The 21,517-nt window shown below is 37.6% G+C and overlaps 1 protein-coding gene across 1 annotated transcript in view; it reads right to left on the bottom strand.

Moving 5' to 3' along the window:
• Nucleotides 1–15,004: 15,004 nt before the first annotated feature.
• sncaip (synuclein, alpha interacting protein) overlaps nt 15,005–21,517 on the bottom strand; it is a 9,741-nt gene continuing 3,228 nt past the window's right edge. The window contains exons 3-10 of the mRNA XM_017468893.3: nt 21,254–21,317; nt 18,473–19,296; nt 18,198–18,377; nt 17,852–17,965; nt 17,641–17,766; nt 17,048–17,217; nt 16,875–16,961; nt 15,005–16,787 (exon numbers count right to left, since the gene is read on the bottom strand). Of these exons, the coding sequence (XP_017324382.1) occupies nt 15,824–16,787; nt 16,875–16,961; nt 17,048–17,217; nt 17,641–17,766; nt 17,852–17,965; nt 18,198–18,377; nt 18,473–19,296; nt 21,254–21,317 (2,529 nt within the window). The 3' untranslated portion in view covers nt 15,005–15,823. The remainder of the gene's footprint in view (nt 16,788–16,874; nt 16,962–17,047; nt 17,218–17,640; nt 17,767–17,851; nt 17,966–18,197; nt 18,378–18,472; nt 19,297–21,253; nt 21,318–21,517) is intronic.

Raw genomic sequence — 21,517 nt, forward strand, 5'->3', positions numbered from 1 at the left:
GAAAAGAGTATATTTGTAGGAACCATAGCTTTTGGTTCTAAACTGGATCTCTGTTTAGTTATTTCTAGCATTTATAACATTCCCAAGAAAATACAAGAAAATACGGACTGAGAGACGGCCGCTTTCAGGCATCTGCAGGCAACAAAAAATGACACGGGAAAATACATGCAATGAAATGCAAGATAATGAATTAAAACATACCGATATATTTGAACTGATATGCCTTTCTTCATAAGTGTTATGTAGAATGTTCATATTATTCTGACATGACTGCAGCACCTTCAGTAACATGCTGAGGCCAAAAGGCCAAAAATAGACTAGACAGAATTACTGTCTTACATCTTCAACACTGTTGAAATGCTGAGCAGGAGATATCTCATATATATAAATTGGTTTGCCCTCAAAAAATATAATTAACATACGGATTAACAAATAATTATTTGGAACAACTGCTGCTCTTTTAAATTCAAACAATAGAGAGAAAGCAAAGACGAGACATCTCCAGAGCTTTACTACACTGGAAATCTGTGCTTATTTATTGTCATAATCTACAACAGGTTCAAAATTTGTTATGCACACCTAAGCACTTTGTTTTGTGTGTGTGTGTGTGTGTGTGTGTGTGTGTGTGTGTGTGTGTGTGTGTGTGTGTGTGTGTGTGTGTGCGTGTTTACCTAGTCTGGTATTTTGGCTTCTATGTCTGTTTAAATTCTACTTAAATTTTTGCATTTGCTTCTTGAGAAATAATTAAAGACATACAGAGTGTCTTGAACAAAAAAGGTCCAATCTAAAATTTAGATTTTTCTGCAGACTCATTTCTTTGCAGTGTTTGCTATAGGTACAGGTACTATAGCTATAGGTCCGCTATCTTGGTATGGCAGTTGGGCTTGCTAGCATGAGCTGCAGTCTGCAGTGGCTACAAAACCGAAAATTAACTAGAGGACACTCATTTATACATACATTTTTGTTGTAGGCCAAAAGCTTTTAGTAAAAATAAAACAAAACCGTATATAAGGCATCAAGCAATGTGTGCGTGTGTGTGTGCGTGCATGTGTGTAACTGCTACATGTAATAATTTCTAGACACATTAAACAGCTTGGACTTCTGGTTAATTTGTAATGTACAATGTAATTTGTCATTCATGGTGAATAATTCTAACTTATTTGCATTATATCAATGGGATATTTTTCATTAGTCATAATCAGAAAGTGAATTAGTAAACTTCACAGAAAATGGTTGAAATTCCCCTTTAACTTCATTTTTTAATTATTTGTGAGTAGGGTGGAGTCACTCTACATCTTACATTATTTGGGAGTGGGGTAGGGTAAGCCATATATTATAGCTTTACTTCATTTGTCCTGCTCCACTTTTACCCTCCCAGTGAACATTTATTGTGTTGGCTAGGAATCACTGAGCACACAAGTAACTAGCAGCTGAGAAGCTAATGACACCTCCAGCTTAAAAACAGTTTTGTAAACTACAAGTGTTAAACAATACCAGCGGTGCTGATAGAGTGCTGATAAAGTCGTTTTTCTTGTGAAAATTAGACAGTATTCACAGTATTGCCACCAAGATTTATTTATTATGGACTGGAGTGTTTAAACAAACAACTTTCCAGTATTAAGTAAACAGTTTGTAAGTTCTAAAAATAATATATTTGGGGGGGGGGGGGGGGGGGGGGTGTTTTGGTTTTGTTTTTCTATGCAGTATTTACATCAAACACTAGGTGCCACCATCCTGCAAAATCACATCAAACCAGAATTCCTAAAAGAAAACATACTATGTCGTAATTCTCACAGAGTACTACTGCATTACAATGACATATGAACAATTTGTTTATTAAAATACATTAATATGTAAATACAAAAAACCTGATAAGCACATATATAAATATACAGAATAAATGCAATAATTGCGGTTATAAAGTAATGAAAAAATACTGCATTCATTGCACAAAGCATCTTCTTTCAAATGATTTACTAATAGAGATTTCAAATTTAGTACTTGTAGGGAGTGAAGTATATCGTTGGCACCTTAACCAGAGATCGTTATGAAAATCTGTAATTATATGTCAAGAATTAGGATTTTTAATATATGAATAATGTTAAAAGACACTAAAGCCCCAGAGCAAATATTTTCTTGAAACATGTGGAATAAAGTTTTCCCAGATTCTAGAAGTTTGATCTTTTTTCTACAACTATTGCAAGGTATTACACCTGATAGGTATATTTAGTAGAAATCCCTGAAATCCAGATAAAAATATCCACTATTTTTTTTTCAGCGAGCCTGTTCCCACTCTAGCCTCATACTCCTGTTCTTGGGTGACAGCAGAGGAACCCGATGTAGTCTTCCTCTGTTGTAGCCTATTCGGCTCATAATTCAGCATGCTGTGCCTTCTGGGACATTTTTCTGCTCACCTTGGTTGGAAAGAGTGGTTATTTGAGTTACTGTAGCCTTTCTGTCAGCTCAAACCATTCTGGCCATTGTCCTCTGACCTCTCATCTGGATTCCACCTAAGAACTGCCACTCAATTTTTTTTCACACTTTTCTGTGTAATCCCTAGAGACAGTTGTGCATGAAAATCCCAGGAGAACAGCAGTTTCTGAAATACTCAAATTATCCTTTCTGGCATGGTCAAAGTCACTGAGATCACATTTTCCCCATTCTGATGTTTGATATGAACATTAACTGAAGCTCTTGATCTGTACCTGCATGATTTCATATATTGTGCTGCTGCCATATGATTGGATGATTGGAAGATTGAATAATTGCATGAATGAGCATGTGGGTGGGTGTTCCCAATAAAGTGACTAGTTAGTCTATATAGTAATGTCCATCACATTGTTGTTCAGATTTTTGGACTGATTTTTTTCCCCCACCAAAACCAAATGCATCTAATTCGTTAAAAATAAGAGTCAAAGAAAGATATAAAGCTGTCCTCATCCACTAGTTCTGAATAGTCTAAAATATATTGAAGAAGTCTCATATTTACAATATGTCTGCCAATCACTGTGGTTCATAAACTGTCATTTATAAATTCTTTAAATTGTTTTGACAAACTTATGTAATATGTCAAAAAATTGGGAAGTACTCCACTCTGGACAGTTTCTTAAGTACCTTAAGTATTTTTATTAAAAGAGTGCTAGCTCCTTTGAAAATGCCTTGTAAATGCCTTACAGGGCCTTGATGACAGAAACACTGTGAGAGCTGTGAAAAAAACATAAAAACAACAATCAGTGAAATCACCAACAATCTCCACAGGGTAGGGGTGAAGGTATGAGACAAGAAAGAAATATTGAGGCTATACGACAAGATGCAAACCACTCATCAGCAGTAAGAATCAGAAAGCCAGATTGGAATTCGCAAAGAAATACAGAGATACCATAAAAGTTCTGAAACCAAGATTAATCTCTACTAAAGTGAGGGCCAAGCACCCAGACTCTGTGAGCCGCACATTTCCAGACATGTTGCCTAAGCAAGCACTGGAAAGCAGAGCCATAACTTTAGGCAAAGGGATTCAAGAGTGATTTGTAGTTTCACTCATGATGTGTATGTTTTGACCACAGACAGTGGTGGAATTCTCTGACTGTAGGAAGAAAGGTCTAGATGAACAAATGGGCAGCAGGGTGGTATTGCTGCTGCAGCTGCCGCTACTGCTGTGATCTGTGGTGTTGTCTGTTGCTACTTTGACCTGTGGTCGTGATTGCTACTGCACTGACCTGAATTTTTGTTTTTCTTGCAGTTTAAAAATATCCAAGGTATTTATGTTTTTTCTCATCGGTCTGGGCCCACTTTGTGCAAGTATCTGCACCAAACTTATATCTGTCTTATATTGTGTTTGTTTGGTTTGGTGAAAATTGCTCAGTAAAAATGCTATTTGATATTAAACCCTATGAGTCATGTGTTGTCTGTATAATAGCATACTGAACAGCTAGAATGGCAGTAGACATTTGTTTAGACAGGTCTCAAGATGATGTGAGCCAAATTAGGTGAAGATTGGACAAAATCTGGAGGAATAGCAAAAATGGCACTAAGATATAATATTTTTTAACATGTTATTGTAACTTTTGACCAGTAAATGGTGCTGTCACGAAATTTGTTGCATAGCCTCAGGTCATGGTGATTCAGCCTCGCTTCCTGTTTGGTGGCTTCATTGTCAGATTTGTTGGACCATTATGGGCAAGCCACAATTGGAGTGTTCAAAATTCTTTTGATAACTTTTGAGGCCAAATTTGGTGATGATTGGACACAATTTGTAGAAGGAGTAGCAAAAAAACAGTCTTAACAAAATCCAAGATGGTGGAAAATCTAATTAGGAAATTGACCCAGGGAATCCTGTACTTCCTGGATTTTAAATTTTGGACACACGGTTCAAAAGTTATGACCATATAAGTACTTCCAAATCAGTCCCAAATTTGACTCTATGCTGGCACTAGACAAATTGGCAGCACTTGGCCCAAATTTAGTCCAAATGTTCCTTAGTCCCTCCCCAATTAGTGTGCCAAATATCACAACTTTTTACCAGACAGTTCTATGGGCTGCCATAGTCAGCCTAGCCAGGAGAAGAATAAGAAAAAGAAGAACAATAGGGTGTGTATGCACATTCGGTGCTTCACCCCCTAATAATTATAGCCACAAGCAGCAATCTGCAGGGTTCAAGCACTCCTCTTATATAGTGCCCTTAATGGCTAGTTCCAAGATTCATAGAACAATAAAGAGATCATAGTTCACATAGAGAACATACTTATCAAGTTTTGTGATGATAGATTAATGCTAGTTGTGTACAATGCTTGCTTAAATCTGATTGGCTGAAGATAGGAATGTTTTTGAAGTAATTAAAAGGAGCCCGGACTATGAAGACTTGTATTGTAGGCCTTAACATGCAATAATTGCCCTCTCCTACTAAAATACGTTGTTAGAAACACATGAAAATGTTAATTACTTTAAAAATCGTTAATATTTAATATATATTTTAACCTACGGAGGCCGCCATTACGTGGCATGCGCAATGCACTCTGAGTCGATGACGTAAAATGGTTGTACTTGAGCACTCAAAAGAATAAACTACTGGCCCCTGCAGCAGGAAAAGAATGCCACACTGTGGTATTTGGCTTTTGGCTGTAATTTTCTAGTTCTTGTGTGCTGTGATTCAAGGGATACCTATAAATATAATCAAACCTGTAAGCATCTTGTTAGAGCACTTACTCTGTATATTCTCATAATATAAATGTCCAGTAAAATTAGCCTAAAACACCTTACCAAGGCATACCTAATGTAAAATTAAAGCTGTTCTTGAATCATTTGGAGTACATGCATGGTTTTGGTCTCTTTTGAAAGGTGGACTAAAAATTTTTATATAATTTGATGCTTCTGACCTTTGCTGGTGTAACAAAACTGTTTTTATCAGGATGCTATGGATCAGTGGATAACTATGAGGCTTCATATGAGGTGAGTTCCCTCGTGTTTTTTAGTATGTCGGTGGTCTGACAGAGACATTGATTGTTGCTGCTGTTGTGATTGTAGCTCAAAACAGTTTATATCAATCAAATCACAAAAATATTAACTTTCCAAAGATATGAGTACCTTTGTACACACAGAAGTTGTGTGGATAGCATATCATATCATAGTAAAAGTGCACTGGAGGGCCGTCGGAATTTTAATAGGATAACGTGTACAATGGCGAGATGGCTGATAATCTCTAAAATTATTTATATTAGAATACGTTTCATCATAAAATGATAGTTTAATCCATATGCTTACCCTGAAAAACAAACGCTCTCGGTTGGCATAGACATGCAGTTACTGCACAGACACCATGGATTTTGCCCCACTCTCGCCTCCTCAACTCTCTGATCGTCTTCATTTTGATGTACACTTTGAGTAATGTCTTCTATATTAGCCTCCTCACTTATGTTACACTCGGGTTCAAATTGAAAAGGCTGAAGACATGTTTATATTGCTGTAAGGTCGCAGGAGAATCAAGACCGTTGCAACCATTTGACGTCACTACACAGAATGCATTGTGACATAAACAGTGATGGCAGCCTACGAGTGCAAGGATTTTTATAATTTTTTTTAAAAAACTGACATCTAGAGTGTTTTTGTATAGCGGATTTACATAGCGGTTGTCAGGGTTAATCTAATAAGCCATACAAGTCTTCAAAGTCGGGATTCCTTTTAAGTACTGATAAAAATCTAGTAATTTCATCTCAACCAGACATTTGGTTCCTGAGAGACATTTATTTGGACCCAACTCCACCATCTTTCAATGACCATGCCCCAACCTCTGCAGACATCTTCAGAACCTTGTACTGAACATGCCTTTGGAGTTTGGTTCAAAGATAAATAACAGCTGAATAACAGCTGTTTGAGTAAATCAGCTCCACCTCATTGAATTGATTGACACATGGCATCACCTTATTATATACAAATCTCAATATGTTTTTGACATTTGTCAAAATGTCAAATGATTCCTGAAAACAGAGTGGCTGATGATGGGCATGTTTCTTAGGTCGTCGCAAAAAAACAATTTACAGATTAGCACATAGTTGCAGTATACCAAATTTCAGCTCCATCGGACTTATGGTTCCTGAGAAACAGTTATCTGACTTTAGCTCTGCCCTTATGCATGGGCAACCTCGGAATCATGTCCTGTATGTGGATTTCAAGTTTCGTGTGAATCCATGCAAGCAATCATGAGTTACAGCTATTTGAGTAAATTAGGGTCTGCCTCATTGATTGACATTCGGCAACCATATTGTTCATAAATGTCAAGATGACTTTAATAAGTATTAAGATTCACATTCTCCTGAGAAGTTTGACACCAAATTTGTGAAGTAAAAAAAACCATAATAGATTTATGAATTAGTTTGCAAAGGTAGGTGTTTGCATATTATTGTCAGGATACGGTACTGCAGATTGATGCAAGTGCAGTAAAAGGCTTTATTTTAAAGGCAGGCAGAAAAATCCAACATGAGCAACAAAATGTGGTGGAAAAAACAAGCACAGAGTCAGACGATCAGGCAAAACAGGACAAAAACCAGAATCACAAACCAGAAACGAGTACAAGATTAAAAACCAATACAGAAAACAAAGGTTTGGTAGCGTTCAGGTGGCAAAACACTGAAACAATACTTGGCACTTTAACAATGAGACACCGGGGTTTAAGTGTAAAAACTAATCAGTGGGGAAATGGGAGCATCTGTGGGAACATGCAACCTTCATCTGTGAGAACATCATATTTGTAATTATGAGCAGCACAGTGACGCAGTGGGTAGTGTTGCCAATTCACAGCTTGAACCTGTTTCTATCCTGTTCTCTGGTTACTGTCTCTGTGGAGGTGCCCCTAACCATGAATGATTGTGTAACTGTATGTGCATGGTGGCTCACAATGGACCGGTGTCCCATTCATAATGTGTTCTCCCCTTGTGCCCAGTGATTGGCTCTGGAGCCAACATGACTCTAACCAAGGTAAAGCAGTTACTAATGATGAATGAATGCCATCCAACTGTCTAACGTGATTTTGCTGTTGCAATGTGATTTTGTACAAATCAAATCATTAAAAAAAAAAAAAATCTAACATTATAAACCAAGTTCCGTCATGAAAACCCACTAAAGACTGTTAATGTTTAATAATGTTTAAAGACATCCAACTGAATACTGCATATAGCTCGGTTTTTATTTCCTTTTGGAACACAACTGAGCCATGTTATTTGATCAAATCAGCTATATGAGCTATATGTTATAGCTGTCTTGAATTAAATCTAATAAACATTAAAAACAGTTATAGATGATAAAACTCAAACAATGGTAGGAATGTTTGTAATCCCTGCACGTCAATGTAACCTGAAGCGCTAACCACTTGAGACCTCAGGGGCATGTCCTGAGGGATGGCTTTTTCTCATGCAACTGCCGTTCTGCGACAATTGCAAACAAGCTGAACTGTAGCATTGAGCCATGACAACACACTGCATGTCTGGCTTGCTGTAATGAACTGCTGTTTACAGCAAATAATGTGGATGGAAGAACACTGGCCTAAACGATGTGCTTCAGTTCTTACCATCCTCCAGAGGCCAAGGCAGGAGGCCTCCTCTGGCAGCCTGAGACTCCTTACCTCCCTCCTCTTGAACATAACAGGCTGGCTTAATGGGAAATACAGAGATCAATGGAATAAGTTAAAGGAGCCATTCCTACAGATGAAGGACACCAAAAGCAATGCCTGTGTCTAAGCAGACAAAAGCTTCAAACAATGAAAGGCATGCAGACACATGATAGTTCTGTAGCATAAAGTATATTTGGAATGAAAGAAAATTTTATCAATAGAAACATTTGAAAAGCTTGCTAACAATACCCATGAAATAAAAATGTAAAAAAAAAATTTAATGTACCTGGGAGGAAGACTATCTACAACGCCAATTACGAAAAAGTTGGGACAGTATGGAAAATGGCAAAAAAATAAATAAACAAACAAACAAACAAATAAATAAATAAAAGACTAATTGAAAATTCAATTCAACCTGTACTATATTGAAAAATTTGGGACAGTCAACTGTTTACCACTGTATAACATCATTTTCTTTTAATAACACTTATTAAGCGTTTAGGCACTGAAGACACCACTTGGTTAAATTTTGCAAGCGGAATTTTCCCTATTTGCCTTATTTTGCGCTTCATAATGTGCCACACGTTCTCAATCGGAGACAGGTCAGGACTGCAGGCAGGCCATTCTAGCACCCGCACTCTCTGCTTATGCAACCCTGCGCTTGTAATCCAGGCGGAATGTGGTTTGGTGTTGTCCTGCTCTGGATGGCAGCATAAGTTGCTCCAAAATGTGTACATATCTTTCTTTCATTAATGGTGCCCTCATAGATGTGCAAGTTAACCATGTCATGGGCGCTGACACACCCCCATTCCATGACAGATGCTGGCTTTTGGACCTGACGCTGATAATAGCTTGGATGGTCCTTTTCTATGGAAGTATAATAGTGCCAAATGTCCTCAAGGCAAAATGGCATGTTGAATTACATAAATTGAATAAAAACATATCGCAATAACATTACTTGAGTCTTCTGCCCAGTAATTTGACACAAATTAAAAAAAAAAAAAAACTACACACACACCAATAACAATGCTTTTCCTCTTTGGCCCGGAGAACACGACGGCTGTTTTGTCCAAAAACTATTTGAAATGTTGACTCGTTGGACCACAAAATATGATTCCACTGTGCTACTGTCCATCTCAGATGAGACCGAGACCAGAGAAGTGGGCAGCACTTCTGGACAGTGTTGATTTATGGTTTCTGCTTTGCATAGTAAAGCTTTAACTTGCATCTGTGGATGCAACGGCGAATGGTGTTGACTAACAAAGGTTTACCAAAGTATTCCTGAGCCCATGTCAAGATATCCATTACAGACTCATGACAGTTTTTAAGACAGTGACGTCTGAGGGATCGGAGATCAGATTCAGAAGTGGTTTTCAGCCTTTCAATTTACGCACGGAGATTTGACTAGATGGCAAGGGTGGCTTGACGGTTAAGGCTCTGGGTTTCTGATTAGAAGGTTGGGGGTTCAAGCCCCAGCACTGCAAGCTGCCACTCTTGGGCCCTTGAGCAAGGCCCTTAACCCTCTCTGCTCCAGGGGTGCTGTATCATGGCTGACCATGTGCTCTGACCCCAGCTTCCTGACATGCTGGGGAATGTGAAGAAAGAATTTCACTGTGTATATATGATCAATAAAGACTCATTATTCCTTGAATCCTTTAATTATATTGTGCACTGTAGAATGTGAAATACCCAAAATCCTACTGATTTTTCTTTGGGGAATGTTGTCTCAAAGTGTTGGATTATTCACTGACGCATCTGTTGGCCAATTGGCGAGCCTTGACCCATCCTTGCTTTTGAAGGACTAGGCCTTTTTTGGAGGCTCCTTATATACTATGATTAGACAATTGCCTCACCTGTTTCACATCACCTTATTTCAACTTGTCACTATTTATCACTATTAGTCCTAAATTGCCCTTGTCCCAACTTTTGGAACGTGTTGCATGCATCGATTTCAAAATAAACATTTATCTTTAAAAAAAAAAAAACACTATGCAGTTGATAAGGAAAAACACCAAATATCTAGTCTTTATAGGTTTTTGTTTAAATATTTATAAATCAAAGTACATTTACAAATCACTCCTCTTTGTTTTTATTAGCATTTTCCATACTGTCCCAACTTTTTGGGGTTGTGTTCGAAACTATAGCCATGCATGTATGTGGAAGGTCATGAAAACATGTTTGAGAGGCTCAGTGAAGTTATTTTGCAATGCTAAAGTTATAATAAGATCAGGAGTCTCATTTTCAACAATGTGTACAGATGGTTTTGTCATAAACCCTGCGTACGCATGTTTCTATGCACCGAATGGGCTTCATCAAGCTTTGCTTATGCGTGAGGATCTGCGTATATTTCGGCACATTTCTGACCAACCGTATGCAAGAACTCCTAGTGGTAGAAAAGTGTAATAGCAGGTAAACTGAATATAAATCATGTACTGTCAGTCATATCAGCATCACTGACAGAGTAATTACGGATTTTGCTGCTCACAAGATGCAGTCAGATGACACAGATGGAATATAAAGTAAAATCATATTAAAAAAAGAACATTTAAAGATCAATCGTGATTATGCCTTGTTTGAAGAAATTGGAGATGGTAATGGTATTTCACAACCAACTACAAATTGAATAATGTCATGTCTTACATTCATTCATATCACTGAGTCTGTGCTCAGATTTTTGTTCTTGGCTGACAAGAGTGATACCTGATGTGATCTTCTGCTGTCCTCAAGGTTTGATGTATTGTGCTTTCTGAGATGCTTTTCTGCTCACCACAGTTGTAAAGAGTGTTTATTTGAGTTACTATAGACTTCCTGTCAGCTCAGACCAATCTGGTCATTCTCAGCTGATCTTTCTATTCAACAAAGTGTTTCAGCCTGCAGACCCTCCCCACACAGGATTTTTTTTTTTTTTTTTTGCTGTTGTTTTTCACACCATTCTGTGTAAACTCTAGAGACAATTGTGTGTGAAAATCCCAGGAGATCAGCAGTTTCTGAAATACTCAAACCAGCCCATCTGACACCAACAACCATGCCACAGTTAATGTCACAGAGATCATATTTTTCACGACATTTGACGTGAACAATAACTGAAACTATTGACCTGTGTTTATGCATTGTGGTGCTGCCACATGATTGGCTGAGTGGAGAACTGCATAAATAAGCAGAAGTAATGGCTACTTGTGTTCCTATAAAAGTAGGATGGCGAATGTGGATATATTGTGTATCTTGCATGTGTGAGTGTGTATATGTGTGTGTGTATATATATATATATATATATATATATATATATATATATATATATATATATATATATACACACACACACACACATATATACATACATACATACAGTACATAAAATACTATCAGAAGTCCTAGTTGTTTATAAAGAAATGTTTGGAGGCGTTCACAGAAAGTAGCATGTTAGAATTTTAGATAAAGCTTTTAGGTAAAAAAATATAATAGATATTTTCTTGTGGTGTGACTGGCAAAAACCTCCAGAAGAGGCAGGAATGAACACTGAATGGGAAACCAGTCCATCTGAAGGCACCATGCACACACATTCATACCTAGCTGCAATTTATCTTAGCCAACCCACTATTTGGCATGTTTGTGGGAGGAAATTGGAGAGCCCAGAGGAAACTCACACAGAGAACATGCATAGAAATGCTGCATAAACATTAACCGAGCTGAGGATTGAACCAGTTTGAAGCTGTGTGGCAGCAATGCTAGCCACTGCACCACCATGCCACAGTGATATTCATAGTCATAATCGTACTACTAATCATCATCATCATCATCATCATCAAGTCTAAGTTTAGTTTAACAGTGCAGAAATTGACTATAAACAATATTTTATGGGGATGTGGGTGGGAATGGTTGTGGTGATATGGTGAAATAATGTATTTTAGTATATTGTCATAGAACCATGAAAATCTTCAACTTAGGATATAGCAATTAGATGTGCTTTTTGGTTAAAGGCTATCCTAATTTAGGAAATACAGTAAACTCTCAAATAATTCACTGTATAATAATCAGCAAATATGTGCATACAATATGAATAATACATTCCATCCTTGATATTTTGCTCTCAAACATTCTTAAGTATATTCAATCCTGCAAAGCACATTTAAAAAATGATCACCACCCAAACACTTATTCGTTGAAGTCTTCCCTGGTATAAATAATGGCACTCACACTTATCTAGTAATGTCTAAAATGACACATATAATATATATATTAAAAAAAAAAAAAAAGACACTTGTAGAGGGATCTTCGACTGCCCTTCCATGCAAAATATTTTGAGTTTCAGCATCCGTTTCTGTGATGCGTTATCTGCATGGTTGGGCTTATTACCTAGTAGAATTATCCATTTAGAACCATTAACTATCTTAACTGTCTTAACTATCTGTCCGAGGCAACCAGTTCTATGCTAAATTATCCTGTTATTGTATTAACAATGTTTCCAGACAGCGTGTCGTTATGGAGATGGCATTTAATGCCACATTTTGAAACTTGACAGCCACAAGAATTACTCAACACCCGTTTTAGTGGTGCCAATTTTCAGCATTGAATTTATTTGCGATGTCACACTTCACAGTAGTGGTTAATGGCTCATATGAACATAGACACTCGGGGCTTTAGGAATTTACAGTTTTTCTGTTTTTACCTAGCCTGCTAGGTTTAAATATAATAATTTTATCGTGGCAGTTGTATCCAGTGATTTAGTATCAAAAAAGCTTTAGTCTTGTCCGTTTTTATCTCATTGTTATTGTGGAGAGGTGTACATTTTTTGCACAGGAGGAGGCTCACACAAGTCACAAAACTCTACACACAGAAACCCAACAGTATCCTGCAAGGATAAAATAATTTTTTTATACTGATTGAAAATGTCCAATTAACTTGCAAGAAAGGGTTCAACTTTTTTAAAAAAAAAAATAACCACTCCAGACTTTTGAAAAGGCTACATTTTCAATTTTATCTACAACCATCTGTCCATTTTGTATTGTGTTTTGTTATACAACTACTGAGAGCATTTTTTAAAATTTATTTAAAAAATGTCTTCCCCACTGATGGCAATTTGTTTGCATTTAATTGAGTCTTTTAAAGTTGAGTGAAATATTTAAATCATTATGTTTAATACAATAATTTTTACCCATTCTCCTGAAGTGTGCCAAAAATTCTGGAGTTGACCGTAAGAACAAGAATGACAATTTCTTTGGGCAAAGTGTAAGAGCAGATCAGAGGGCACACTTTTCTAAAAAGACAGGAATCCCCAGTTAACATGTCTCTTAACAGTGCTCTGACTGACAGAATGTTACAGATGTGACATATTTTACTGTAGTATCTCTTCCCTGCTAGTTTTATGCAGTGTCTAATTTTGCACCCTTATGATTAAATCAATCAAATGTTTCATTCATATGCTGCCTGTGGAGATTATATATTTCTATACAAAATCCAATTTTATATATACTAATTATTAGGTAAATGTAATCGATTTTCTGTAAATTGAGCAAGAGTTATATCTACTAACTACATGCTCATAAATGTAATTCATTCAGAAAATGTGTTCCAACATTTTTGGAACTCTATTTATTTGAATGTGCACCTGTGCACCTGTGCACCTATGCCCCCCCGCCCCCCCGGTTGTTAATTGTACAAACTTCTTTGACTGGATATAAATAAGTATTCATTTAAATTCATCCTCTGTGTTTAATAGCAGCGATGCTATACAGCAATACTTCCCTCTTCTGGCCTCCTATAGCACTATCGCCGTTAATTTAAAGAGCCCCTTAGACACAATACACAGAAATCAATTAAACAAAAACAAACATTTGATACAGATGTCAAATCAACATGCATCAGAATAACTTAAGAGGAAAGGTATGACATTCTGTGGTCTAAGTATTATAAGTATTGCTTCCTTCTTTAGTCATTATAATTTACAATTTTATAATATTACAATAATTAATTAATTAAATTAAATATTAATTATAATATTACAATAATTAAAAATTATTTTACATACTATTAAAAAAGCCTTAGTACTATTTAATTCACAGCCTTATTCAAACCAGCAGGCAAAAATGAATTTGGCTTGGGATAATTACTATAGGTTTGTTTTTAAAGGTTGCATATATTAGTATTCATCATTGCTGTCATTACATCAATTAATGCTGTTGAAGTCTGAAAAATTGTCACAAGGCTGGCCGAAACCTTTCCCCATCCTTCACCAGGAGAACTTTCCACCCTGCGTTTTTTTCCACTGGCATTAACTGCTGTCATCCCAGAAACAACAGAGCCCAGTGGTGTCAATTATATTTGATTGACTGAGTAAAGCACACACAAATAAGCCAAAACAATGGACACAAAAATCTATATATGACTCCTCCTGTCAAATCAAGCAGTTGTCTCTTCCATTTTCATGCTACACAACAGGCTGTCGGCCCCGTGCCTAAACGTTCCCCTCACAGCCCCACACCATCACCAATTAAACTGCCTGCCTCCTCAAAGGTGCCGAATGACTCCCTTGGATATTACCTCAAACTGTTGTCCAATGAACGAGGGCTAATTCATCAGCTTAACTTCACTTACAAAAACACAGCCTCCCCAGGTATTGGTTTTTATAAAAAATGAGATGCTTTTCCTCACTGGAGGGGAACATAAAGCTGGTGTTTTGTAGTGTATAGTTTGTGAATGAAAACAAGGCAGTTCTGATTTGCCTGTAGTACTTTATACTAAAATAATTTTTGAGAGAAGAGACATAGACTTTGAATCCCTATCTATTACTTAGTGCATAATATTAGCTGAGATAAGATAATGCCTGGATGTGTATAAAGGAGGAAATGTATACAATTTTTAAAAAGATCATCAATTTATGTCACATTTTAAAATTGAAAAAGCATATGGTTAACAGTTAAATGCATTTATTTTTCATCTTAGGATTACATTAGTTGTAATAATGCTTTTTTTTATTCAAACATGATATTTAAATTATAATTCATAAATATGTTTTAAAATGGAAAAAGGTACAGATAAAACATCATAAAACAATTATGAAAACATTAAATTGTGATTGATCAAAATCAGGAAACTTTTTTCAGCAATGCATCAAATATAACTTTCAGTATCTAATACTGTCCACTCTAGAAAAGTTTCTGTAATGTGATTCAGTACTGTTCAGAATGAAATGTAGTGGTCATAAATATTCATCGTCATTTCCTAAACACTACTTCCTAGACATAATAGAAAATCATTTGACTATTATTATTATTATTATTATTATTATTATTATTATTATTATTATTATTATAGTTTGCATTGCAACTGGGTTTAAAAACACAACTGTGAGCAGGGAATGTTTTTTTTGCTCACTGTGTAACATACGATTGTAAAATGAGATCATGATTGTACAAAAATCACAGTGATGTTAAATAATACTTTTAACAAGTCCAATTATCTATTTAGTATGGAGAATGCATGTGAAGCCATGTGTTATACATATATACAGTGATTGATGCTAAAAAATTATTTTAGAGTTAGATTACAAAAAGACTGCATTGCCACAAGTGTCTGATTTCTAAATGTATGCTTTGAAATGTTTCAGTTGGTCATTCATGTCATTTCGACCTCAGTTACCACTAACCTGAAAACAATCAAGGTTTTATGAATTTCTTTAAGAAAAATAGGGCACTGCAATGCTTTCACGGCACCCTTGTAGAAAGGCACTTAAACAGCACTGGTCTTGGTTTTGCATTTTGAGAGACCCCCTGGACTGGCCTTAGCATCCGATTTTTTCCCAGATGGACTCTGTGCTGAACTTGAAAGTGAGTGCTTGCCAACAGATGCACCTTGAGCATTGCTGTTGTTCCCATTCTGATTTCCACTTAACGTTTCCATAATGGAGCGGAATGTTCCAAAGGGTCGTTTCCCTGACTCGGAAGTCTTTTCTTTACCAGATGCTACTTTAACCTCAGCTGCTTGACCAGCTTTTTGAACAACTGGTGCTTCCTCAAATGTCACTCGGAGTTTAAGGTTCTGTGAGGTTTTCCTACGAGAGGATGGTGATTTAAGAGCACTCTTTGGACTCGTGACTTTTTGCCCATTGTTAAATTCAGTCAGTTCCCCTGAAAAGTCCGTTTTTGCTTCATGATCAAGATCACTGTTGTCTGATGTTGGAGAGGGATTGTATCCATCCATGGACTTGGAAGTCCTGAGTGCAAATGAGAACTTGCGTTCAGCAGCTGAGGCATGCTTCTTATTTGATAACTGAACTGGTTCCTCACTCTCTGCTATGGGAAGCTGGCTTGGCCTTTCTGGTCTGGAGGTGCCTGTGGACTGCTTAGACTCATCAGGGGGATACGAATCTGTGTCTGATTCACTTAGGGAACGTTGCATGATCTGCCTAAGACGGGCTAGTTTCAGCTCCCGCCTTTCCACCATACCTGGTCTCCGTAGTGGGCCTATGCCCAGCCCCATCCCAGAGTCTGTTCCGCTGGCGCCCTCTACTGTCTCCTCTTGGAATGCCTTCTCGCTGGTGCCCATTCTTTCAGCAATGTCTTTTCCCAAGATCTTACGCAGGACTGACTCAGAATCCACATGCCTCTGCCTCAGTACCCACTGCCCATCACCAGGGGTAACCTCTGCAGTAAGCGTCATCTCAGGCCAAGTCTCAGCTGGAGGAATAAGCAAACTAATAGAGAAGTGATTAAGATGACCTTATTACATGTTCATTCTAATGAGACAAACATTGTTATACACTGAGGAGAAAAGAGCAAACCTGGGTGATCGTGGTCTTCCACTGGGATCCTGCGACTGCAAAAGCAGCTGCATTTGACTCTGGAGTGTTATTCTTGCTGTAGTCTGTCTGCAAAAGGATATATTGTGAATTTATTGAAGACTTTCTGTTAATCTTTCAGTAAATTTTTTAAAATACTTTTGCAGCCTGCTTACTCATGGAGTTGTTTGGTAAGCTTGACCACCTGTGAAGCCAAAGACATGCAGGTCTCCACAACCACCAGGTAGCGTGCACAGGTGGTATGACCCTGTCGCTCGGCACACTGAGATGGCCTCTCGCCTTGCTGATTCTGAACAGTGACATTTGAGCCATATTCCACCAGTGTCTTTGGGAAAGATACAGTATTAAAGACAAAAATTCAAATAATAAATGACAAGTATGTAGCACAGTTACTTCTAAGAAATACACATTTAAGTTCAGTGTAGTCCCCTTTGTGCACTATGGAATCCAAATTCTGCTCTGTGGCTAACCAAAACATCCTATATAAATGAATTTTTTTTTTTCCCCCCGAAGTCTTCTGGTCATTGTGATATTGTGCCTTATGTTTTTGCACACTTCCCGTCCCTGCTGAGTAGTGAAAAGGAGAGGAAATTACTGGCCAGTCTACACAAACAGGAAAGCAGGAGGGAGGCCTGTGTCCTGTTTCCAATTTCACTGTCCCATAGAAAAGATACTTTGCTAAACATAATTTTCCAAAGTTTCTGTTAAGAATTCTGTAACAGTAAAAAACAACAAACCAGACGTTTACCTGAAGGCAGCCGAGATGACCATACTGAGCAGCAACATGCACTGCGCTATTCCCATTCTGATCCACTTCATCCAGTGAGATAGCTTGTTCTTGCATAAATTGTAGTAGCCACAACAAGATCCTTTCCTGAAGCAAAGAGTCAGCTCAAATGCACAAGTGATCAATCTAGATAAAACATTTGATTGACCTTATTCATTTATTTAGTCTTTACCTGACCATATTGTGCTGCATAATGGATAAGACTTGGGTGGTCCCGTGTGCAGCTAAGCTCAGCGATGGCCTCCGTCTCACTCACCATCCAGCGTACACACTCCAGGTGACCATTCTATTCAGAAACACACAAAAAAAAAAACCTTACAAATTTTAATTTATGCAGTAAAATAAAACTCTGTACAATATTTGACAAATGAAGCACAACACCTATATCATCTCAGGGACAGATTTAAATAAACAGAATTAAGCTCAGAAATTGACTAATAATTTAGCCTGTAACTAAGCAAATGTTTTACGATGAAGAATGCAGAAATCCCTCCAAGAACATAAACCACTGAGCTCACCCTGACTCCCAAACCAGCAGGAGTCAGCTGCTGGTTGTTGCGTTCATTGAGACAGTCCTCTCCCATGAGGGAAGTAAGGTGTTGCAGGCAGTCTGCATGTCCATGTGCAGCAGAGATATGAAGAAGGTTATTTCTGTCCTCATCTCGAATAAGTTCCAGGTTCTCAGTCGCAAAATGAGGCTGGTGACAGACAAAGATTACATTAGACTTATAATTTTTTATATCATGAATGAATAAACAAACATTTCAACCATTTTAGAGGACTCATTACTCACCAAGAGTGAGATCTGGCCCTCCCGCACAATGTTGATTATATTGTGAGACTTTTTGGTTTCTTCATCACCTTCTCCAAAAGCTTTAGGACAACTCCAAGCCTTGCTGTTGTCTAGCCTTCCCACTGAACCTCCTGGTATATGAAACAAAGGCTGACTGACAGAAGTGTCCGAGCCAGCCTTGTGGGTTGGTGTATCTGGAAAAGGTCTGGCTGATAATAGCCTGTCTGCTTCAGATACAGATCGGTGCAGGGAGCCTGGCGAGTGGTCATATCCAACTGTTTGTGCCCTGAGATTGTCTGGATCCATAGACTTTGACTTTCTCATGTCTGACCAGTTAACGGGTGGGAGTACACAAAACTGCGTACCACTGCTCAGGTTCTCAGTATGAGCAAGGGACGATGCCTTAAGGCTAATGCATCTATCAGTTGCACTACTCCCTGAGGTCCGCTTCTCAGAGGCTGCTCTGGGCAGAGTGGACATTTGTTGGCTGGATTTAATGTAAGGCACATCTAGTATCTCATCCATGTCCAAGTCATAATGCTCCAGTTCCCCAAAAAGTGCTCCATTACCAATACTTTTGCACTTGAGTGCCTGAACATCACATGGACTCTCATTTGCTTGGAGCCCTTTAGGGGAATTGTGTCCCTCTACATTTTGCCCAGGACTCTTACTGTCAGCCTCGGTGTCCAAAACCTCTGGCTGATGCTTAAGTGGTGAGACCCTTTTAACAGGTCTGAATTTGCTGTACACATCAGCAATTCCAGTGGGTTTGATTCCACTTCCACTGTGTGAGGAGGCACTTCGACTCCAGTTGATGCCGGGAGCTGAAAGAGTACAGTGAATGTATGATCATGAAGGTGTGAGTTTGCAAAAGTAATAGGCAAAAAACTACTCAGAACTATTATTATATGATATCAATCTTATATCTACAGTGAGGGAAAATAAGTATTCAGACAATTTTTTATTTACTATGCTTCCAGTGTATACAGTGCCCTCTAATAATATTGGCACCATTGGTAAATATGAGCAAAGAAGGCTGTGAAAATTTGTCTTTATTGTTTAATCTTTTGTTTTTAAAAAAAAAAAATCACAAAAATTCTCTGCTCTCATGGATATCAAACAATTCAAACAAACAGGTTTATCAAAAAAGTCTTTGTTAAATGTAGGTCTGCAAACAATTATTGGCACCCTTTTAGTCAATACTTTGGGATACCTCCCTTTGCCAAGATAACAGCTCTGAGTCTTCTCCTATAATGCCTGATGAGGTTGGAAAATGGCAAGGGATCCGAGACCATTCCGCCATACAGAATCTCTCCAGATCCTTCCAATTTCCAGGTCCACGCTGGTGGACTCTCCTCTTCAGTTCACCCCACAGGGTTTCTATGGGTTTCAAGTCAGGGGACTGGGATGGCCATGGCAGGACCTTGATTTTGTGTTGATTTTGATGTATGTTTTGTATCATTGTCCCACTCTAAGATCCAACCACAGACCATTTTAAGCTTTCTGGCAGAGGAAGTCAGGTTTTCATTTAATATCTGTTGTTATTTGATAAGAGTCCATGATGCCATGTATCCTAACAAAATATCCAGGTCCTCTGGCAGAAAAACAGCCGCAAAACATTAAAGAGCACCAAAGATGCAAAACTTCTACAATTCTCCAGCTTTGATCTTTGATCCTTGGAGATTTTTTGGCTACTCGAACCATCCTCTTCACAGTGCGTTGAGACAATATAGACACAAGTACTCTTCCAGGTTGATTCATAACATTTCCAGTGGAACTTCTTAATTATTGCCCTGATGGTGGAAATATGCATTTTCAATGCTGGTGCTATTTTCTTATAGTCACTTCCAATTTTGTGAAGCTCAACACATTTTGCTGCACATCACAGCTATATTCCTTGGTCTTACCCATTGTTATGAATGACTAAGGGAATTTGGCCTTTGTGTTACCTCATATTTATACCCCTGTGAAAGAGGAAGTCATGGTAAAATATATATGTAAAATATCAATGTGAATATACTTCAAATATATTTTTCTCATATGAATTCATGGGGTGCCAATAATTGTTGCACACCTATATTAATCAAAGATTTTTTTTTGATAAACCCGTGTTGTGTTTGCAATTGTGTTTGATATTCATGAGAGCAGAGTATTTTTGTGATTTTTTTTCAAACAAAAGGTTAAACAATAAAGACAATTTTTCTTTGCTTATTTCCAAGGGTGTCAATATTAGTGGAGGGCAATGTATATCCACTTCACATTTACACAAATAATGTCTTTTGACTTTGTACTTATAAATAAAAATGCATAATAAAAAATAACGAAAATGGTAATGATCGGGGGAGACACAAATGACAAACATTAGTACTTTGTTTCAAAGCTGTCATTGGCAATCATAGCTTCTAGATGTCTATGGTTGTCTTGTCTTGGTTGACAAGAATAAATTCGTCCCTAATAAGAAAATAACAGATCTAACATCGCTCCATTCATGTGTCCTTTGATGACACGTAATGCCCCAGTACTTTTTTGCAGAGATGCGGCCCCATATCACAGAATGGTTAAGGTCTTTGCTTTTGCTCTGTAGATTTTTCCAATTGAGTGCTACTTCACCTTGATTGTGTGAAATCTTCTCCTAAGCAATGCCAACTTCTTTTTACAAAGACACCAGGCACAATTTGCGAGAGAACATTTTTTGCAACTAGAACATGATTTATCTTAATGCACATTTTACCTGAAATAGGTTATATTCAAAATTTATTCAGAAACCTGCTACAGACATACCTTGTCTCTCCTCTGCTTGTCCATCATTTCTCCGGCAAAGTTCTGGAATGCTCTTCGATGTGTACTACAATAGAGACCAAAGCAATGAGCAACTTGTGCAAAAAATGCTAAATATAGTTATTAAATATAGTTAATGCTAAATATAGCAATATAACACAAGAGTGCTGCTCTACTGAAGATTTGGCTGTAGGTACTCACAGCCGTGCTGATATTCAATACAACAGTACAACTGCAAGTGTGATATTGCTTTTATACAACAGTTCT

This window comes from Ictalurus punctatus, chromosome 5 (genome assembly GCF_001660625.3).
Source record: "Ictalurus punctatus breed USDA103 chromosome 5, Coco_2.0, whole genome shotgun sequence".
NCBI classification, from domain to species: domain Eukaryota; kingdom Metazoa; phylum Chordata; class Actinopteri; order Siluriformes; family Ictaluridae; genus Ictalurus; species Ictalurus punctatus.